This window comes from Hylobates moloch, unplaced genomic scaffold, assembly GCF_009828535.3.
Source record: "Hylobates moloch isolate HMO894 unplaced genomic scaffold, HMol_V3 SCAFFOLD_7, whole genome shotgun sequence".
NCBI classification, from domain to species: domain Eukaryota; kingdom Metazoa; phylum Chordata; class Mammalia; order Primates; family Hylobatidae; genus Hylobates; species Hylobates moloch.
In genome coordinates, this window is record NW_026652282.1 from 112,940,497 (window position 1) to 112,963,054 (window position 22,558).

The 22,558-nt window shown below is 37.6% G+C and overlaps 1 protein-coding gene across 7 annotated transcripts in view; it reads right to left on the minus strand.

Annotated features, from left to right (window-relative positions):
• Positions 1 to 22,558, minus strand: part of MBNL3 (muscleblind like splicing regulator 3) — a 117,866-nt gene that overhangs the window by 26,892 nt on the left and 68,416 nt on the right. For 4 of the 7 annotated variants that reach the window (XM_032757631.2, XM_032757629.2, XM_058441488.1 and 1 more), the window contains exon 2: positions 6,288 to 6,452. In XM_032757631.2, the coding sequence (XP_032613522.1) occupies positions 6,288 to 6,341 (54 nt within the window). In that variant the 5' untranslated portion in view covers positions 6,342 to 6,452. The other 3 variants (XM_058441492.1, XM_058441491.1, XM_058441490.1) reach the window with 3 other exon arrangements.

Sequence of the window (22,558 nt, forward strand, 5' to 3'; positions counted from 1 at the left end):
AAAAAAAAAAAAAATTCACAGAGCCCAACAAACTCCCAACCTTCATCTCATTTGTGATCAACAGCAAGCAATCTCAAGGTAGCTGGCTGTAGCTTACACTGTGACCACAAACAGTGAAGCTCACAGGCCACCATGGTCTCATTAGCACCAGGCTCCAACTAACTGAGCTAACCAGCCCCAGAGGAGAAGGACATAAAATAGAGGAGGTTACATGTAATTTATCTCACGGGAATATATAAAGGATGATAAAGGGAGAACGTTGAGATTTGTGACTATCAAAGAAACTGGGCACTATAGAAGATATCATGTACAAGTGTCCTCTGTTTGGCTGCAAAAGTGTAGCATTTTCATTCAGCTTTTGAAAAAAGCAGATTTCACAGTGTCTTAACAGAGATGGGGCAAAGCAGCAAAGGGACTGTTGGGGGATTTATTTTGTTTTAACGTAAAAGAAGCTTTAAGCTATGTGACATACACAGTCTTATTAGCAAAAGGCCCGAATAACTACTCTACTTTGGACCAGTAATTGCAATGAGGAGCAAATCTAGGATATGTGGGTTCTGAAGCTTAGACCACTGGGTGGGGAAGTGGAGCCTTAAGAATGAAACACACAAATATATTTTGCAAATTTTATAAACACATTTTAAACACGTTGCTAGGACCCCTCTCAGGGTTTTGGAAGAAAACCATGCAAATGAGCATCCCTAAACCCCTCATGTTAGTCTCAGGGTAAGTCCACCTTAAAAACAATGTTAGTTGAACAAACAGATTACGGTAGGCTTCAGTTGATACACCTAAAAGTAAAATTTTGTCTAATCTTTCAGAAAATGTAGTAAAATCCAGATGATCGTGGCATGGTAGCACTCCAGGCACTTCTGTGCTGTGATTTGGTCAACCTCAATGCGGAAGTTCACATATCACGACTGTTGTAATTATATTAAGAGTATATTAACCTTATAATTACATAATGCCTGTCTTTCCTGACTTGAAAATTTTGCAAAAATCATTTTACAAAACATGTAATGTCGCCACATCAAGATGAAAGAACTAAATGCCATCATTCATCATTACATGAGTAGGTGAACTGAAAAACCTGCTGCAGAACCTTCATTAAAATGTTATAATTTCTGTACTGACCATGAGACTGGTAATTTAGAATATGGACACAGTTTTCTTTTCTATTAAACCTACACAATGTCTGGGCCACCTTTTAAAATAATAATTGTTAATAAAAGAGCCATGATAAAACTACTCTTTTTTATAGCATAAATATTTCAGTCAATAAACTAAGTTTATGTGAACTAAGAAACTGTAAGTCTAATATGAATATTTGTCCTCTTGTTTTCAAGTACTATATCATTTAATGACTGACTTACAAAAATTAAAAAGTAGGCCAGGCATGCCAGCACTTTGGGAGGTCAAGGCAGGAGGATTGCTTGAGGCTGGGAAATCAGTACCAGACTGGGCAACATAGTGAGATCATATTTCTATTTCTATTCAAAAAATTTTTAAAAAACATTACTGTGCATGGTGATGTGCACCTGTAGTCCCAGCTACTCAGGAGGATGGGGCAGGATGATGACTTGACCCCACAAGTCTGCAGCTACATTGAGCTATGATCATGCCACTGCACTCTAGCCTGGTCCACGGAGTGACACTGTGCCTCAAAAAAAAAAAATTAAAAAGTAAATAAATATTTTCCAATTTTATCTCTAGTCACTTAAAATTGTTCTAGTCCTAAGTTTATAAGTAATATAAACCTAAGTAATATAATACCTTGTAGCCCTTTAGTAAAAAAGAAAAAAAACATTAAAAACATGAGTCTAAAAATAATATTATTCATTAATTAGTGTATCTCCCTTCCTTGTACCTATTTGAACTTTCTATTATTTTTTTTCTCTTGGTTCTGAAGCATTACATCATCTTCGTTCCTTACCATATTAATGTTAGATAAACATATAAGCCTGTTTATGAGAAATATATTTGGTAAATAGAATTATGAAAATGATGTAACAAGGTGGAGAGGGATCCAGGCAGCTATCAGATGATTCTATTTGAGATAAAGGAAAACCTAGAGAGGAAGCCTTGTTTATGGCCTTCATGGTTTGGAACTCGGTAACTTAGCCACAGGAATGCCAGCTATGAATAGCATACAACAGAACCTGAGGACTTGGCACATCCCAATGCAACCTCAAATGTGCTGAATCAACAATCTGTATATAAATAATCAAATGAATACACTCTACTGAGTCAAGTTCACTTGTGTGTCAGGATCTGTTTCCATGTGAATCACCACATTCAAAGAGAGAAACTAGGGGAATTTCCCAGGTATTCCTTTAGTTTGGATATGGACAGGTATAGATATGCAAAATGTCCAGATAAAACATTTTAACAGCCTGTAATATCATAGTCACTTTATAAATACATACACCACATCCAGTAGTGAGAATCTTTCCTCATAACTAAAATTTCTAATTGTAAAACCAAAATTTTAAAACATTAGCTTTGCTTCAGGGTAATCCACTGTGCCTACTCTTTCTAATATTCTTCTACAGTGGTTGTATTTGCCTCATGATTATGGCAAGGGGATACTTCAACTTATACTTTTTTGCTGGGAACATCAGGAACAATCTCTCTTAAACTGCATTGAAAAATACTAGGGAGTCACACCTTTTGTTTCACCTGCTGAACTTCCTTAATAAAGCCAAAGAAAAAGCTTTCAGAGATGGACTTTTATACTGGCAAATGTCAATTCAGACCTGTTTAACAGAGTGAACAAACTTGCCTGCTCCAGCAAGCATTCCACCCAAATTGACTAGGTGTGGCTTTTATTCATTGTTCAGTCACACTCAACAGAATCTGTTCTCTAGGTACCATCGCATTTAGGTTGACATTCCCTTTATCTAGGGGCTTATAATAAGCAAACCATATTCAATTCTGCAAAGGCAGATGTGCTCTTCTGGTATCCTAGAAACAGATCAAAGTATTCTTTGTGGAAAGACATGAAGTTCAAGCCAGTGATACAAATGGGTCTTAATATGCAACCCTACAAATATCAGGACTGGAAATTTCTTAAACAAAAGCATGACTATCTTAGAGACAACAATCAGATTACTGGGTAGGGGTGATTAAAAGGGATAGAGAGTTGTTTGAGGGAGAGTAGGTACCAGAGAAATTAAGTAAAATCATATATTACTTCTGTAATAATATCAAGATCCACAATAAAGAAAAAATTTTTCCAAATCAGACTGGTAAATGTTACTTAAAATTGCTCACACTAGCTCAATTACACCATGTCTACAAAGTGGCTTCCTTAGACCATAGAAGAGGAACATATCAACCATCTTGGAGTTAGATTTTTGTACACATAATAACTGCAGGAATTAATCATTTATTAGCTCATCACATCATAACAGCTATCATTAAATAATCTACAAGGTAGAGAAGCAATTTCCTATTGTTCCCTTGGGTCTTCTAAGTAATGCCTTGTATCTTGTAACATTCTATAAAATAAATTGTACTCCTGTGAATCACAGCAGTCATCTTCCGTCATCTGAAATCTGAAATTACCCTCATTGAAGAAAAGATAGGGAAACATATTCTAACATAGAAAACATGGAGAATCAAATTTGAAAGTACAAGTGAAGAGGTTGGAAAGCACGATGGATTTCTTATTGGATTCTCAAAAAAGCTACTCCCTATTCTCCAGTGTGAGCCAGCATGATCAATAACACTTGAAGGGTTGCGACTTGGAATGGAGAGACTCTAGCAGAGGCTGAATAGAACAGCTTCCCTCTGTACCCCTACTTTACCCTACTTCTTGCTCTCTGATTCCCTGAAACAAGGCATTTCACTAGTACCCTGAAACTATCCCTTGACCTTTGAAAAGATAAATGCTCCAGCTCTGTAGGAAACACTGGGCTCAGGTGTCTGATAATGAAATCTGCTTCCTATTCTTTGCTCAGTTTCAAAGTGAGACATCCCATGAGAAGCTGAGAGTAATAATTGTGACTTAAAATCTCCCTTGCTATACCTTTGACCAACATCTTCCCCCATCCCCTCCCACCCACATCCCCTGGCAACTACCCTTCTACTATGTTTCTATGCATTCAGTTTTTTCAAGGTTCCACATGTGAGTGAGATCATACAGTATTTGTTTTTTCTCTGTCTGGCTTATTTCACTTAACATAATGCCTGCCAGATTCATCCATGTCATCTCATTTCACAATGTATACATCTAACAAATCATCACACACTGTACACTTTAAAATATACACAATTTTATTTGTTAATTATATCTCAATAAAGCTGGGGGAAAAAAATAAAAGCTGCCTTGCTTTATTCCCCACCCACTCACATTTTCTGGACTTACCAAGCACGTTCACTTCTCTGTGATTTTGTTCATAACAATTTTCAGTATCCAAAAGACTTTATCTTCCCTCTGCCCTTAGAAGTAGGGAGGGACTGAGATACGTCAGTATGTGAAAGCCCAGAAAAAGCGTTTGTGCAAGGAGTTCAATGATGTAAAGAATTACTGAGGGTCAAAGAGGAGGTTTGAGGAGTTCACCTTCTAGGAACTAATTTACCAACATAATTAATCTGAGTTCCAAGGCAAAACTTTTTGATAAACTAATAGTACAGAACATGACATCTATTTATTTTACTTAAATCTGTCTAGACATTCTGGAAAAAGAGTATGGTGCAAACCTTTAGTGATTCATCATTGCCTCTCCCACCAGTTTTTGCATTTATCCATAAAGATGTACTCATTAAAGGGTTCCATATCAACACAGATATCCTTGAATTCTGAGAAACAACTTTATAAGGAGATAGGTTTTACTGACAGCTGATTGTCCACCCCCATTTTCATTGCATCTAAATACTATATACATATTTCAACTTTCAATATGTTCATTGTATCGCTGATTAAATGGGTAACAAATAAAGGTAACAGGATTTTCAAATTTATCCTGTTAATAGTTTAAAGGAAGTAGGCCAGCTGGAATTAGAATGAGGCACCACTGAGCTAAATGTGAGGCCTGAAGAACTATAGCAGAAAAGGGACAGTTTTCAATTCCCCCTAAGAGGTGTAAAAGCAAAATGAAAGTTTATATTTTAAGGCATAGGGACAAGATGAATTTTCAATAGAACAATATGAACAGATATAGCTTAATTACTTTATAAAGGATCCATTTAAACTTGCAAGTCCACAAAATAGTAGATATTTGTCTAGAATGACATAATCTTACTAATTTCTGCATAGGGAAACCCTGTAGCTAAGTTAAGGGAAAGCCACTATCAAGATCATGGGAAATTGGGAAAAACTGAGAAATGGTCACAGAGCAGAGAAGAGAGGGGAGGCAAAATTCAAATGAACGCACTGTGGTACCCTGAATCAGACACTGGAATAGAAAGATTACATTAATAGAAAACCTGGGGAAATCTGAATAAAGTCTGGAGTTTAGTTAATAGTAATGATGTGTGATTCCAGTTTCTTGCTTTTGACAAATCTACCAGGGTAATATAAGATGTTAACAGTGGGGAGAACTGGGTGAAAGGTAATACAGGAACTCTTTGTACTATTAATACCTTTGTAACTTTTCTGTAAATCTAAAATTATTTCAAAATAAAAAGTTTATTTAAAAGCAACAACAGGCTGGGCTCACGCCTGTAATTCCAGCACTTTGGGAGTCCGAGACAGGTGGATCACCTGAGGTCAGGAGTTTGAGACCAGCCTGGACATGGTGAAACCCCGTGTCTACTAAAAATACACAAAAAAATTAGCTGGGCTTGATGGCAGGCACCTGTAATACTAGCTACTTGGGAGGCTGAGGCAGGAGAATTGCTTGAACCCGGGAGGCAGAGGCTGCAATGAGCCTAGATCGCACCATTGCACTCCAGCCTGGGCAACAAGAGTGAAACTCTGTCTCAAAAAAAAAAAAAAAAAAAAAAAAAGCAACAACAAAACCCCCATCAAAGAACAAGAAAATTTGTTTGAATTAATGTCCTAGAATTCAAAGGTTTCCATGTAATAATAATCAACTCTCCTTATCTTAAAATGCCCCTGCTCCTTTATCCATATTCTTTTATAAAGTGAACTCATGCATAACTGCAGCCAGGTTTTCAATGCAACACACCTGACTGCTCTCTTCAAGTGCACAGCTCTGTAGTGTCAATGAACATATTAGTTTGTGTCCTAAATCCTGTTGCAACTAATTTCCCCAAGTCCCTGCCAGGTTATTCCAGTGTTGATCTTTATCGGCAATTTTCAAAATATAGCTGCGACTTACAAGTGATGACATTTGAGCATTTTGGAGCATAAGCTGCATCTGCTGGGCGAACATGGCTGCGGCAGTCTTCTGTTGAATCAGATTGTTCCGCCCATTAATCTCCAGCTGCGTTTTTAAGTGTGGAGGAGGGTGAAGGTACTTGCAGTTCTCTCGAGTACACCGACCCTGACAATGAAGAATAGGGAAAATATTAAATTAAAACTATACACAGATAAATTTTGGACTCCATTATCTGGGGACAATCTAAGCTCCAAAACTCTTCATCTTGAATCCATATAAGGCGAGAAACACCCTGAAATTCACTGACAGTCTGTTAATGAAATAATAAATCCCTATGCCCGGCAGCCATTTTGTTCTTTAGGTTCCGGAGACAATGGCCCTAGATCACTTGCATGATGGAGACCAAAGTGTATTTTGGATCCTCAGCTAATTGAATGTTTTTTATTGATGTTAAGCACTTTCAAGACAGGACAGTATGTCAGTTCCGTGGAATCAAACATGCTTTTGGTGTCACCTAAATGTTGGCATGGCTGCTGATTATGGTGTTTATTATGTAGCAGCAAAGGATGTCACTGGACTAGTTGTTGATCACATTGTCACAATGTGACCTATTACTGTGTTGAACTCATGAGCAGTATACAAAGAAGCTAATGATTCTCTCTTATTTGGATTACTAGGTCCACCATAAACCTTTTAAGAAAGCACAACTGCAAACAATTCTATTTCCCACACATGCTAAGATTCTTTACAGTACGTGAGATTATTGGGGGAGGGGAAGGTGGGGAGCAAAAGGGCAACTTTGTTTTTGGACCAAAGAGTGCAAGCTGCTAGGCCACCTGAATTCCCGAGAGAAAAATGAGTTTGTTCACCAAGTGTTTTCATTCAACACATGCTATGTGCATTTTCCTTATTTATGATGCCTACACAGTTTATGCAATGGCTTCTCCATTGTTTAGCTATGTTGTTATTAAAATATTCCTATAATTTCACTGAGAATCAAGATGTGTCCTTCAAAACTTTTCTAGAGCTACATATAATGCAAACCCAGATGCAATGCAACTGCTCTTTTTAAATATTAGATCACTAGGGCAAGGTGGCTCTATTGTTTTACCTCCTCTGGCAAGAAGCTGAGTATAACTTAAAAGTCAGTGTGAGAAATTAAAAGACACATCATTGTTTTCTGTCGAGTTTGTCTTTTTGTTTTTCCCATTGCTCAATTTACATTTAATTAAATTAAAGTGATTTACAAAATCAAATACTACCTTACTTTTATGTACTTTTATATTTCTATGCAAATCTTGGAGAAAGAATAATTTATTGGTAGTATGAGTTAAGAATCACGTTAACCTAATCCTCCTAAATTCTTAAAAGTAGCCTAGGAATAGCTACGCAATTTCAGCATATGTAATGAGTGTAAGCAGACCCCTGTGTGTGCTAAATCACAATAATTGGGGTCTTTTCCCCATAAATGTACCCCTAAGAGAGACCATAAGCTTCTTTTTACACCCACCAATGTGAAGCAAGGCAGAAAGTCACAAGGATCTTCAGTTCCTAGATTCTCCACTCTCCATCTACATAACTGAGGTGGTCTGGCTCAGAATTAACAGCTGATGGAGGGAGTGGCACTTGGTGACTTCCACAGCCAAGCATGCTAATTTATACTTCTACTTCAGGGTTTCTCTTCCTCCTCCCACACCCTAACATGAAAGATTTCCCCAAGGCCCTGTTCTAAATCCTCTTGCTCTCCTCTCTAATCTCTTTTCCCTGGAGAGACTAAGTTGTTTCAAAGTTCCATCAATTTGTACAATTGTTGGGATCTTAAATCTCTATCTCTACCACTGACCTCTCTTCTGAATTTCAGTCTTTTTTTTTTTTTTAACCAATTGCAGCTGCATTTGGAGACCCCGCTACCTAACCAGGTCTAAATAACTTATTACTGACCTTCCTTCTCATTTGACTATTTTTCATCTTGCTGCATACTCCCAGTTAGGGCCACCACTCTAATTCCTATGCTTTGGGGTAGTTAGACAGCAGTAGTGGGGAAAATAAATTATGCAGCTCAGCAGCATTGCTTAAGGATTGCAGAGCCACCTAGATAGCTTGTTTAGACAATTAACATACACAAGCATGGAACACAATTTGTAACTCCAAAACAACTATATAATGAAGACTGTCTTTCATATTTAGGAATTCCAAACATTAGATAAGTTAAAGAAAAGAAAGAAAAAAGAATAATTGGAATTTCACCATTTGTTACAATTGAGTTTTAATATCATCCACATTGAATGCAATCAGAGAGAGAAGAAGAAAGGGAGGGTGAGAACACACTGTATTTGGCACATTTCCTGCCAATATACAGATAAAGAAGTGAACATGCCTTTGTGCTTTTATATCACTATCCTTTACATAAAGTAACTTATCTTAAGCTTTTTCTTGGGAAATAATGACAGTTTAGCAGAGCAAAAACAGTACACAGAAATAGAAAAAAAGAATTACACTTTAAAAAATTATATCAAGTTGGGCTATAAAACTAAAGTATGGAATATGAGGCAGCATGAGATTTAAAGAAACTTATTCATCTTAGTTAGGAGATTTTACTTGATTTATAAAGCTTCTATTTTGAATGACCGAATCCATAATTTAATTCTATAACAATGCAAATGCATGGCAACACCATCTTACCAGAGACTGCTGCTTATGTTCCAGAAAGCTTATAAAATAAAATAAAAATCTGTATTCTGTATCCAAACAATAGATGAGGAGACCAAGTAATTTAATATCTATATTATCTGTGGAATACAACATTTCAAAAGAAAACTATGCCCCTGTTTTTTCAAAACGACTTTAGAACTCAGGATAATATATTTATACGCACAACACTTGGTGATAATAAATCCCCTCTACATAGCATTCATTCTTCAAGAGGCCCAAGCATAATTATAGGCCAAAATACTTTAATTGGTGTTTGGGAGAGAACAAACTTGGTTTTTTACATCTGTTAACACTTGTTTTTTAATCCTTGTATAGAATTAAGGCTTTGGTAAAGCATGTGAGGTTGGGATGGAGTGGGGATTAGGGAGGGACTGTCCCAGTGGAGTAGGTAATCATCTATTGTTTTTGTCCTTTGGAAAATAAATGACTCTGTACTAGGAAGGTTCCAATGATTTCTGTAGGCCACCTAAGCACTCTGAGTGGGCCACAAGGTACCCTATCACACTGGGTCTATAACAGTTTGGTGTGATAGCCCAGCAGCCATCTTGGCTCTGAAAAATCACCCTTCATGTTTCCCTAGCCAAGTCAATGGTGTCCCAAGCCCTCCTTCTTCCAATCTAGACCCACAGGTTCAGAGTTGGCTCACACTAGCGCAAAGTATCAGATCATGTCTTAAACGACTCTGTAAATGTACCTACAACAGTCGCCACCCTCTGGCAGAGCGGGCTACATACTAAAATCAGCAGCTAAGGGGAGTCAAGACATGAAAATAAACTCTCTCTCCCCCTCCCATATACACTCAAAATTAAAGAAACGTTGACGCGATTAGAGTGCAAGCTCATTTATACTTGCCTCAATTTCTCTCCTTTTCCATTTCCTTTTGGACTTAAAAAACATGTCATTCTCATCCGGTCTTTCAGTGTGTTACTGAGTTAAGAAAATAGCAAAGTGATTCAATAGGAAAGCGATTCTCTGCTGAAATAAGTGCTACTACACCTATGAATCATATGAATCTTCCAGCTCCCCTTTCCCATCGACTGTCTTTGAAAAATGCACTCAAAAAGCAGCAAGCAGGGGGAGAAAACAGCCGATGACATTTCTGAAGTATATCTGCATCAAGAAGTTGATGACAGACAAAGGGATACGTTGCAGAACATTTATAAAGCCTCCCAAATTCAATCTATTGCCTTCTTCCTACCTTCAGGCTTCTCCCAAATGAATACAAAGCCCTTGACTAAGAGAGAAAAGTCTCATTGTAGAGATTCAAATCCCACCTATGTCTAGGGAGTTATGAGAGTCAGAGTCTGTCACAAGACTTCCCATGCACTGGGTGGTAGAAAAACCCTGTGAAATGTACTTTATGTTCATGAGAAAAAGCCCTACCATACATCAGAATAAGAAAAGGAACCTGGGAGGCTGCAAATTACCCTTTGTCAGCCACAGTATCTTAAGAGAAACAGCTGTTTGCAGAATGACTTGCTTCTTCAAATACATATGGAGTTAGAGAGAAAAAAAAACCCTAAATACCTTCTCTCGAATACAATTATAACTGGATTACTTTTCAAATACATAATCTCACTGATCTGCTAGACTGCCAACAGTTAAAAGTTAAATGTTAAATCAAGGCACCCAACAGATGATTTGTTCTATGAAGAAAAATGTTGTTATTCCATTTTAATCATCATGGATTAAATGAAAGAATTCTGATGATAGTGCCCCGCTGTAACATACTTACATGCATAGACATGGCTTCTCAGAGGAAGTAACAGTGATTTCAGAATTACAAATCATATGTACCAGTTTGGCTAGTTCCTGCAAGCATCACAGATTTATTAAAGCTAGGAAAAACCTGAGTCAAGATCAACATACAACGAGTTATTAGCCAGATATCAGCATTCTACTGGCAAATTTCCCACTTTCTTCCTCTTAGAATTCTGTCTTTACAAAAATGGATAATCTGCATCATTTTCTCCTCCAAATATTGTATCATCTATAAATATTGATATAAATGCACAAAGAGCAGCCTTAAAATTCTGCATACAACTTTTAAATTAAATGTGGGATGCAGGCAAGAAATTTAGAGGGAAAAGTCTTTAATAAACCATTTCTTAAATATAATGAAGGCAAAATTAATGAGGCTGAACGTTGACCCCCATGGAGAGGGCCAGCCAAGTACCCCCCACCATTGCAGCCAGCACTGTACCCACCTTCTTCATGCTGTCCCAACTGTGTTTTCTTGACACATCCGATACACACATACAGAGGGCAATGACTTTGGTGCAAACCAGATAACAAGTTTGAATAGGCAAGAAGCTGGGGGGAGAGCAGAAGAATTTTCTTGCCTATCTGCCTCCAGAGAACTTTTACATTTTGATCTCCCAATGACAAAGGGAGTACTGGGCTCAACAATCACACTTTTGCTCTGAAATAGCCCACTAAGATAATTTGATTCCCAGGATGGAAACAGTTTAGGGCTGAATCGGATTGTAGGGAACATCTTGTGCACCTTTATCTTACAGAGAATGTGAAGGCCAAAGGGGTGAGGTGACTTGTCCTAATTCATAAGCAGCTCAGTAGGCACACAAGCCAAGTTTCCAGACTTTCACTACCCAATATGGATTCTCAGTTCAAATCACTTTTCCTCTGTAAAGATTTTCCTGGAACCATCTCCCCATTCCTGTCCCCATTTATCTCTCCCTCCTTTGTGCTTCCAACTGCACCTTGTACTCGGTTTTATCGTAGCTCTTATCGCTGTGTACATCGATAAATTGTTTGCATGCTTGTCTCCTGTATTAGACTTTGAGCCTGTATAACGGCAGAACTACATCTTCCTCCACTTTCAATCTCCAGGGATGTGTGTGTGCCTGATGAATAGTCGCCCCGCCATACACGTTTGTTGAACTTTGTGAGAATAATTTTATAGGGCATAACACTAAGTCTGCCTTAGAAGCCTAAGTGCTTCTCTTGCTATTTTCTTTCATAAGTTCTTTCTTCTCCCTCCAAGAAGAGAACAATAGTCAACACATGACTGAGGCTGCTCCTGGTTGTCTGTTCCAAATAAACCGTTATTCTATTCAGGTCCAGAAAATAGCTAGTTCCTAACTTTTTTTTTTTTCTATGAATATAGACCCTGAGGAATATGTGACCATTACGGCTGAAACATCCTGGTAATTTAGTATAACTTAACCAGAAGTGACATGAATCCATGAGACCCACAGACACAAACTCTGGTCTGATTCCAAGGGGTCTCTGGCCACAAAGGCCCTCAGGATATAGGGCCCCACCCGACGAATAAAGGAGCCAGCAGCAGATCCATATCTAATCAGCACCTGGGCCTGCCCAGGAGGGCCCTGCATTTCCAGGGTCAGTTTAGAAAAAAACTGCGTTCTCCAACTGCCCCACCCCCCATCCTGAATTTCTCTGAACAAGCCGCAAGTCAAATTCCCTGAAGCTACTAAGACAAAGGTGGCTTTAGGAAAATCACAGCAGGTGGGGCCTTCTAAGTGGCTCTCTAATGCATACAGCTTCTTACAAGAAAAATGTTTGCGGCTTTCCTTTATGACCCACGCTTAGCTTTGTTTACGTTAAACATTTATTTTCAAATGATCATGAGCTTGATCTTTTTCTTAGAAATTTTTTAAACAGCAAATACCACTAAAAATCCCAGAAGCTGTTCACAGTGAAAGCAAGCCTGCCTCACTAATAACCCAAATCTACTTCCTGCCCTATTCCACCCCACTTACACACTTTTTACCTCGGTTCTCATCGAATACCGTCCATCACTGTAGAAAAATATTAACTGAATGACTGGTCAATAATAAGCTCTTCAAAAATGCATCATCTATTTACAAACCAGCCAACCAGAATAAAATTAAAACCCAAACACAACGAAGCACATTGGTACCAAGTTATCAAAAGTCAGAAGGCATTCCTGATGCAAAGTATTCCTAGACGCTGTCTTTAGAGCAGCTGATAGCTGCCAACATAAAATGTCATCAAGAATGGAAAAAAAGGGAGAGAAAAAGTAATGGTACTGAATTTTTTACTTCAAGAAATAAAACACACAGAAAATCATATAACTTCAAAAAGCTCCTTCTACATGGACTTCATTAAGACAGAGTATAAGGAGGTGTTTCTCGCTGACCCATTAGTCAAATCTCCTGCTCCTAGGCTTCTTTACCTCCTTTTTCTGGACACCCCATCCACTCACTTGCCACAACGATTTAGAAGCCAGGAAAAAGAGGGTACCAGCTGCTTGCCCCCTTTATTCCCCAGCTAGGGCTTCTGCTTAGGATCCTCTCTAGAGATGCCAGGTTTATCAAATAAATATGCAGGACTCCCACGTAATTTTGAATTTCAGATAAACAGTGAAAAAAAAATTTTTAGTATAAGTATGCCCCATACAATATGTTATCTGGCAGCGCTCTCCCGCTCTGTTCTTCTGCCTTGATGAGTTGAGCTCAATAAAGGCAAATGCTTGAAAACCCATTTTTACCTCTTTACCTTAAGATTCTTAGAAGCCCTCTCCATGGAATCAGCCCAGGCTCTCCCAGGCCTTCATTTGCCCAGAATAAAGTAGAAGACACTCTCAGCCCCAGCTTACCTGATCAGCTGCAAGGAAATTTAAGGAAGTTGACTGTTGGAGACAGCAATTTTTGATCCATAGCTCCTCCCACCAAAAGCTTCACACGGCTCGCTACCCTGGCAGCCACTCCACCTTCCCACCCACCGGTGGCGCAACAGTATATTTAAATACCCTCGATGTCCGCTGGAGCTCCCCCTTTAGGCTAGGATGAAGAGGGGGATGGTGTGTGACCAACACCTACCTGCCTAACCCGTAACTCCGAATTTACAGAACAGATTTTTGAGTATATGAGGTGTTACATAAAGATGAGGCTTTTAAGTTATTTAAGGTTTTTATTTATGTGTGCAGAGGTAAGGGGTGGTTAATCTTTTTTTTTTTTTTTCCTTCAGCCCTGTCTTTGGAATACTCAAATTCGAGTAAAAGTCAATCATTAAAGTGCAGGGAAATAACTACTTAGCATCATGTTTCTATATGCACACATAAGCACTGTAAAGGTACAGATTCACAGCATGCAGATAAATAGCTATTATTTGCATAGACATATTTTTCAGTCAATCCTTGATTACTCACATTAAAAGAGAGCACAAAGTAGAGAGGTATGGCTAATTCTAATGAACCAAATAATATATTCAAGAAAAATGGCAATCCATAATAGCCTCACATTACAATTGTGAACATTTAAGCAATTGCTAGACACAGTCCTGAATTTATTTTTTCATTAAGAATGCAGACTCTTTCATTGGAATGATCAAAGATTAAGAATTAATAAGGTCAGAAATAGTAAAATTGTACTGCTCTGGGGAAGTTTATATGTTTATGGGCATATCATAGAAAGATCAAATAGTAAAGCTGGAAAGGCTCTTAAAGATCATTTAGTCCAGCATTTGCCAGAGTGTGTACTACAGACAACTAATCCCAAGAGAGGAACCTCAAACGCTGGGTTCAGTGGTCAATCGGGTATAAGAAATGTCACTTTATATTCCTCTCTTGTAGGCTGACAATACACAAGCGTATGATAAAGGCTCTCACATGTCCTAAAGTAAAGAAACCTGGTTACCTTTGTTAACCCAGCGTTTCCCAACATTGTTTAACTCACAAACCATCCCCCCTTTTTTCATCATATTCCCGTTAACATCTCTCTTTAGTATACCCTTAGGAAAATACTGATCTAATCCAACTTCCTCATTCTATAGGTAAAGAAACTAAAGCTTAAACCAAGTTGTTTGGTGTTTTACAGGTCAAGTTAGTTTTCCTTAGTATTTTCATTTTGATTTCTCTTAAATAGAAAAATAGAGTGAACTCCCCAAAAATGGCTCTTCTGTTGAAATGCCATTTTTGCCCATCCCTGATCTCCCAAAAGCTAACAAGATGGATATTTTCCTATGATTGCAAAGTAACATCCCACAATCATCTTCCCAATACCCCTTTTCAAAGCTGTAAGTTTCGTCAGATCTTTCCAAATGGTTGCCGTGGCTTTCTTCTTTCATTTGAAGGCTTTAGTCAAGGAACTTCTGAAATAAGAACATCAAGCCTTCTCTGCCTAACTGGCTTTCCTACATTGTGACTTCTGCCCCTTGAAACCATGCTAATTATTTTAGGCTTTCCATGACTTAAGGGTCTCAAATGAGTTTTCGCTGTACTGAAACCTGGGAAGTCAGAAGGTATTGGGCAATCTCCTCAATTCCAAATGGTTTTAGTTTTGCACTAACCTTAAACCTTGGGGTTTCCACTTGGCAAAATTAAATTTCCTGTCTCTAAGTAAAATGAAAAGTTTCAAAGAAGAATTTAATTTGCAAAAATATCTTACAAATGTATATGAAGAGTATAAGGTGAGAAAGGCACTGATTATTGTTCAGATTTAAACAATTTATCTTTGCTGGGCTCGGTGTGCTGCTCAGAATAAATTAAATAATTATGTCTTTATAACCAGCCACATATCTCTCCACTCAAACTTTATATAAAGGGTAGATATAGCTATTGATTTACCTCTGCATTTTGAAATTAGCGATACAAAGATGAAAATCAGTTCCTCTTTTGTTAAACATGAATCTTCTTTCAGATAAAGAAATGTAAAACATGGTACCAAAATGATTGTTTACAGGGCGAATTAATCAGTGTGAAATTATGTTTCGATCCCCCAATGAGGTCAAATGTCTCCACTTTAGAATAAGCATTTTCCTCACACTCCTACCCTACTACCAAACTAACACCAAAAATGGAATTTCCATGCAGAAAGTTTTTACTTGGTGACATGGACTGCCATTAAAATACTTTTGAGGCATGGACTAAATTTATATTTTGTTAGGGAAAATATGCATTTCATCACCAAAAGTTCTATTGAAACCTTTGTGCTAACTTGTTATTAAAATTGTAGGAAAGTAGGCAACTGTTGGTGAGAATGTAAATTAGCACAGCCACTATATATATATATAAAAAAAACCAAAACAGTATAGTATGGACGTTCTCCAAAAAACTAAAAATAGAACTATGATATGATCCAGCAATCCCACTGCTGGGTATCTATCCTAAAGGAAAACAGTATTTCAAAGAGATGCACCCCTGTGTTTATTACAGCATTATTCACAATGGCCCAGATATCGAATCAATTTAAGTTTCCATCAATGGAAGAATGGGTAAAGAACATGTGGTACATATACACAATTGAATATTATTCAACCATAAAGAAGAACAAAATCCTGTCATTTGCAACAGCATGATTGGAAGTGGAGAACATTATGTTAAGTGAAATACGCCAGGCACAGAAAGATCAATACTGCACGTTTCTCACTAATATGCGAGAGCTAAGAAAAAAAAAAAAAACCACTGAATTCATGGAGATAGAGAGTGGAATGATCGTTGCCAGAGGCTACAAAGGATAGTAAGAAGGGGTTTATAAAGAGGGGATGGTTAATGGGTACAAAATACAGTTAGGTAGAAGGAATAAGGTCTAGTATTCAGTAGCACAATAGGGTGACTATAGTTAATAACAATTTATTGTATATTTTAAGATAACTAAAAGAGTAGGATTGGAATGTTCCTAACACAAAGAAATGATAAAGGTTTGAGGTGATAGATATCCCAATTACCCTGATTTGATCATTACACACTGTTTGCCTGTATCAAAATATCACATGTATCCCACAAATATGCACAACTATTATGTTCCCGTAATAATTATTAATTACAAATAAAATATAATTGTATGTAATTTAGAGTATCAGGCATATGCCCAGGGAAAATTCCAAACTCTAAATGTATAGTGTATTTAAGTGGCATTTTTAGCCAAGTGATTCTTTTAAAAAGGATCTGAAAATTAGGCCAACTTACTGTTTGTTTTTGTTCTACAGACATGAAAACAAGGTATTGATACAAATGCTTTCTCTTCTAAAAATAAAGATCTATTCTGCCTGGCCTGAATATCTACCAAGTATGTTAAGTTTCATCCAAAATGTAACTTTCATTTGGGATGAAATGTTTCAGATATGTGAATACAATTGACAAAGCTCTAATGAAACCGCTGAGATTACTTTAAAATATTTCTTTTTCTTTCTCTCTCTCTCTTTCATATATGTGTGTGTCTTAAAATGTTCCTCTCCCAGTCTAATTTAGTAAATACTGCAACCTTAATTAAGCTCAGCTTCTGCTTCCAGTGAGCAGTTAATATTTAATGATGATGAAACTGTTCCCAGTATTTAAAGAACTAAACAAGGCCCTCCACAAACAATGTAACTAGAAATGGGGTTAAAGAAAATAGTGATAAAGGGACGCTTTTTGCTTTAAAATAAATCAATGCCTCAACCATAAATGTCTCATGGCCTTACAGAGAAGAAGTTGAAATATGACCACTGCCAAAGCATGCATATCTCCACACCCAAAACAAGAAAAAAATAAAGCAAAGCACAGAGAGTTAATTAGTTAGCTTCAAAATCTATGAACTGTACTCCCTTAGTCAATTTAAACAGCTGGAACAAGACTTATTAGAAGAGCAGTACATGTCTAAGGATGTAGTGTTCATTAAAAATGTGCATCCTTTATATTAAGCACAAAAAGATTTCTGGGGTCATTCAGGCCATGGTGATATTCTAGTCAGTGCCTTTTAATTAGCGGAATCCTTATTTTAGTGAAGAAAAATAAATAAAATAAATCTACTCTAGCTCCATTGTGCTTTCCCTCAAAATCAAGATAAAATTAGAAAACTTCAGAAAACATGTCTTTCTGAAAAAAAAGTAAGTCAGTTTATGTCTGTTATATAAGGTAAATCAAATTCCATTCTCAAAGATTTTGACAAAGTGGATAGAGCGAAAGAAACTAGGTAGTGTAAAACATCAGTGTGCTAATCTTTTACACGCATTTTTCTACTAAAGATAACTAGACTATTAATTTGGTTTTACATTGTTTCATGTTTTGCATTGACTTGCTATACTAGACTCTTGCATATAAGGTCAAATGATGCTTTTGATGTTAACTAATTCAGATCGCTTATGAATAAGCTGCAGATATTGTATATACAGCTTTAGCTCATGTTACTTGGCATGAGACAATTGTTGATACACATTTAGACACCAGGTTGAGGCCCCTGTAAAATTATATTTTCTATTAATATCATGAAAGTAGTCATAAAACATAAACTAATTTTAAAAACAAAACTAGTCATAAAAACAAAACTAATTTGAGAGATTTTTAGAATACTGTAAACTGGTTTCCATTTTTTCACACCATGTCCACCTTAATATTAATGGCTAACTTTATTGTGGATTTACCACTTGCCAGGCATTGTTCAAAGTGCTTTATATGCATTAACTCATTTAATCTTCACAATTGAGGAAACCGGGGCACTGAGAAGTAAAGAAGCATGCCCAAGCTGACATAACTAATAAGTAGCAGAGCTGGGATTTGAACCTATGTGCTCTGTGTCCAGAGCTCATACTCAATCAAGATACTGTGCTTCGTAATACTGTGATAGTTCTAAATAGAGGAATGAGCTGGTTCAAATATTTATACTGTCTGTGCCACCACTTTCCCTCTAAGATTATAACAAAGACTGCATATCAACTGGCTGTTAGGTATGTCCAGACACTAGTTACTAGCCCAATTTTATGGCAAATTTATTTTGTTCAAAACCCAGGGATCTTGGGTGACTTGAGAATGAATAAGACAAGGCAATTGAATGTGTTTGTTTTTGTTTATTTGTTTGTTTTGTTTTGTTTTTTAAGATAGAGTCTCACTCTGTTGCCCAGGCTGGAGTGCAGTGGCACCATCACAGCTCATTGTAACCTCAACTTCCCCAGGCTGAGGTAATCCTCCCACCTCAGCGACCTGAGTAGCTGGGACTACAGGTGCACACCACCATGTCCAGCTAATTTTTGTATTTTTTGTAATGATGGGGTTTCCCCGTGTTGCACAGAATGGTCTAGAACTCCTGGGCTCAAGCGATCCACCTGCCTCAGCCTCCCAAAGTGCTAGGGATTATAGGTGAGGGCCACTGTACCTGGCCCTAGGTAACCAAATGTTAGAAATAGCCTTCCATAATTCCTGAAGCAGAACAATTAGCATAAACAGGTTATCTGTTAACACAGCTTTTTAGTAAATGTTTGCACAGTCGCATTTTGCTAGTTGGTTTGGGAGAAGCAATGTCCAATTATCAGGAGTTGGGTCATGAGGGCTTAAGCATAAACGGCCATGACTTGACAAAAGTAACAGTCCAGCAATATCCCATGGAGACTGAGAACCGATAGAGGTAGGACTCAACAAAAGAGGTGGCCTGTTAATTTCATGACTATCATCACCTCCCTAAGAGAAGAATCTTTTAAAAACACCATAGTGCCATTCAGAAGCAAGTTTACTCAGATGACAAGTGAGTGCTGTAGGTTCGACACTATCACAAAGCAGAGAAAGTCTCCAAATGATGAGAAAAGATCAACCTTAACACAAAATGGTACTAAGTGTTCTTCTGAAGCATTTCATTCCCCTAAGGACAAAGGCAAATGAGAACGCACATGAACTGCACACACCGTTTCACAAAAGACTACCCCACCGAAAGCTCAGTTTCAGAGGAGGTTTTAGTTAAATGACCGTAAAGTAGATATATTTTGAGATACTGCAAAGTGGAGGTGATGATCTGTGGCCCTAGGCACTAGGGTTTGACTTTTTCAGTGCTTCAAATGTACAAGTTATGTTTCTTTCTTTTCTTTTCTTTACTGTCAATTTATTTTTGGTTAAGCAAGCATTATTCACAAAATAAAACTAAAGGGTTTCAAATACAAATTAATATGTGGCTGCATCATGTAAACATGCCAATAAAATAAACACATCAATTCTATTCTGTGATTTATCATTTAGGTTTCTCCACAGCTTTTTAAAATGAGAAGATCACCTGAGCCCAGGAGGCTGAGACTGCAGTGAGCCATTGTTGCCGGGGGTCCTTGTTCTCAGAGCTCCCAAGATGGTGGTGGGCCGCTTCCAAGATGGTGGCAAGCCTCTTGTTCTGTGACCTGGGGTTCTTGGCCTCATGGATTCCAAGGAATGGAATCTTGGGCCATGCGGTGAGTCTTATAGCTCTAACAGAAGCCATGGGTCACAGAAGAGAACCGTGGAACCCAGCGACTAGTGTTCAGCTCAATTAGGACGAACCCGGACACTTACCCATGCAGGAACAATGGCAAGCCTTTAGCCCGATCGGGAGCGGCAATGGGCGCCTCGCTGGATGAGGAGCTCAGCGGACACCCTGCTGGATCTGGAGGGGTGGAAGTCAGCGGCGGGTCTGTGAGGGTGGCAAACAGCAGTGGTGGACGGCGAGTGAAAGCTCAGCTCAAGCCGTAACAACCACGGACCAGAAAAGTGTGCAGTAGCAAGATTTAAGAGAGTGAAAACAGAGCTCCCATAAAATGGGAGGGGACCCAAAAGGGGTTGCCGTTGCCGGCTGGAATGCCTGGGTTTATATCCCCATCATTGTCCCTCCCCCTGTGCTCTCAGGTGATAGATGATTGGCTATTTTTTTTACCTCCTGTTTTTGCCTAATTAGCATTTTATTGAGCTCTCTTTACTACCTGATTGATCGGGTGTGAGCTAAGTTGCAAGCCCCGTGTTTAAAGGTGGATGCAGTCACCTTCCCAGCTAGGCTTAGGGATTACTAGTCGGCCTAGGAAATCCAGCTAGTCCTGTCTCTCACCATGATCTTGCCAGTGCACTCCAGCCTGGGCAACAGAGTGAGACCCCATCTCAGGAAAAAAAAAAAAAAAGTGACTAGACAACGGAGGATGCAGAATCCAAAAGTATACTAATACTTCTAAAGACAATATAATAGGGAGAATAATAACAACAACAAACAAATCCAGTGTTATATGAATCAACTGTTTTGGAAGCAGGTCACAGGCTGTTCATACTCTGTCCTCTAATGTCCTTGTTCCCAAAAAGAAATGAATTTAAGTTTTAATAGGAACACAGTATTTTATTAGAAAGAATGCTAAGCTGAGATTCAAGTGCCCTTAATTCTAATTAGTTTTAGATCATCGGTAAATTATTCTCCAATCGTGTTAACTTCTCTAGAAATAATTCCTGCCCCTACATACTTTCTAGGTGCTTTGAAAGAAAAAAGGAACAAAGTAAAATTTAGTCTGTTTTGGAAGTAAAATCAGTACAAAATGTAAAAAATATATTTTTCTTTATTAGTTCTTTACAACAGAACTAAAATATTTCCCGAGAATTAAGTATAATAACTTTGACAGATTATAACTACTTTAAATCATTCTACTTCCCTAAAAGAGGTAATATATTATCATAGAGTAATTACCAATTATATGAGTAATATAAATTACTATGTGCCTAGGGAGGGAATTTATATACGTATAATGTTAGGAAACTGAGGACACTTCTCTTATTAGAACTGGACATTATTGTCAAACAGTCGCTGTTCCCACAACTTAGTAGTATTCTAGGCGAAAAGGCAGAGGATAAAGAACCATATCCAAGCTTTAATCTCATCCTCGTAAATAACTAAAAGGAGAAAAGAATTATTGCTTCTTTTCAAGTGGTAATAAGCCAGTGCCCACTTAGGAGACTAGTTTATCTAGTCAAGAGACACTCTTTTACCATCACAAGCTTCTTTAAGATTTAGCATAACGAACATCCACTTTAAAATCATAATGAATGAAACATTCAAAGTCATTTGTATTATATAAAAAAGCATAGAGCATCACGCTCTAGTTGGTACTATTTTTATTCTAATTTTGCCAAGGGTACTGTTATATTTTACTTATAACATATATTAAAATGATAACAAGAAACCAGGCAAGTCATTTTTTCCCGTAAGTTAGAAAGACAAAGCCAAATAAGAGACTATAAAAGATGTTAATGGTGCTTAAAATATTTAAAAAAATTGTAGCGAAGTGATTTTAAATATCATTTAAATAAATTGGTAAAATAATAAAATTGAATCTCGTTAGAAAACTGTTTATAAATGTTTGAGCTAATTTTTCATTTTTCTTATTTTTCATTTTAATAGGCTAACCTTATGGAAGTGAAGATTGACTCCTATAAATGTGAAATGTCTGAATATACTATATATGTGTGTGTATGTGTATATACATATACACACCCTTTTGTTCTCACAGTTGCTACATATGAAAATTTGAAGGTCCACGTGTGGCAGCTAGCAACACCTACAATACACCTTTCGGGGTACAAAAAAGTCACTAATCCTTTCAAAGGGTTATAATAGGCAAATAATTAAAATAACTTCATTTCTTTTGGGTTCCACACATTTAGACACCAGCGTGATTCTTGCCCAGTCACCTGTTATGTAACATTCCATAAGTTTCTCTATGCTCCACAAAGATAGGGTTCTGTGATCAAAGGATTTAGAGAAATTCTTGGGTTAAACAGAACTAAACTGCACTAACACGCAGTTAACAGAACTAAACTGTCTTTCATGCAATACCTCTCAGAGCCTTTTCTCAGCTAAAAAGCATTGTGATGT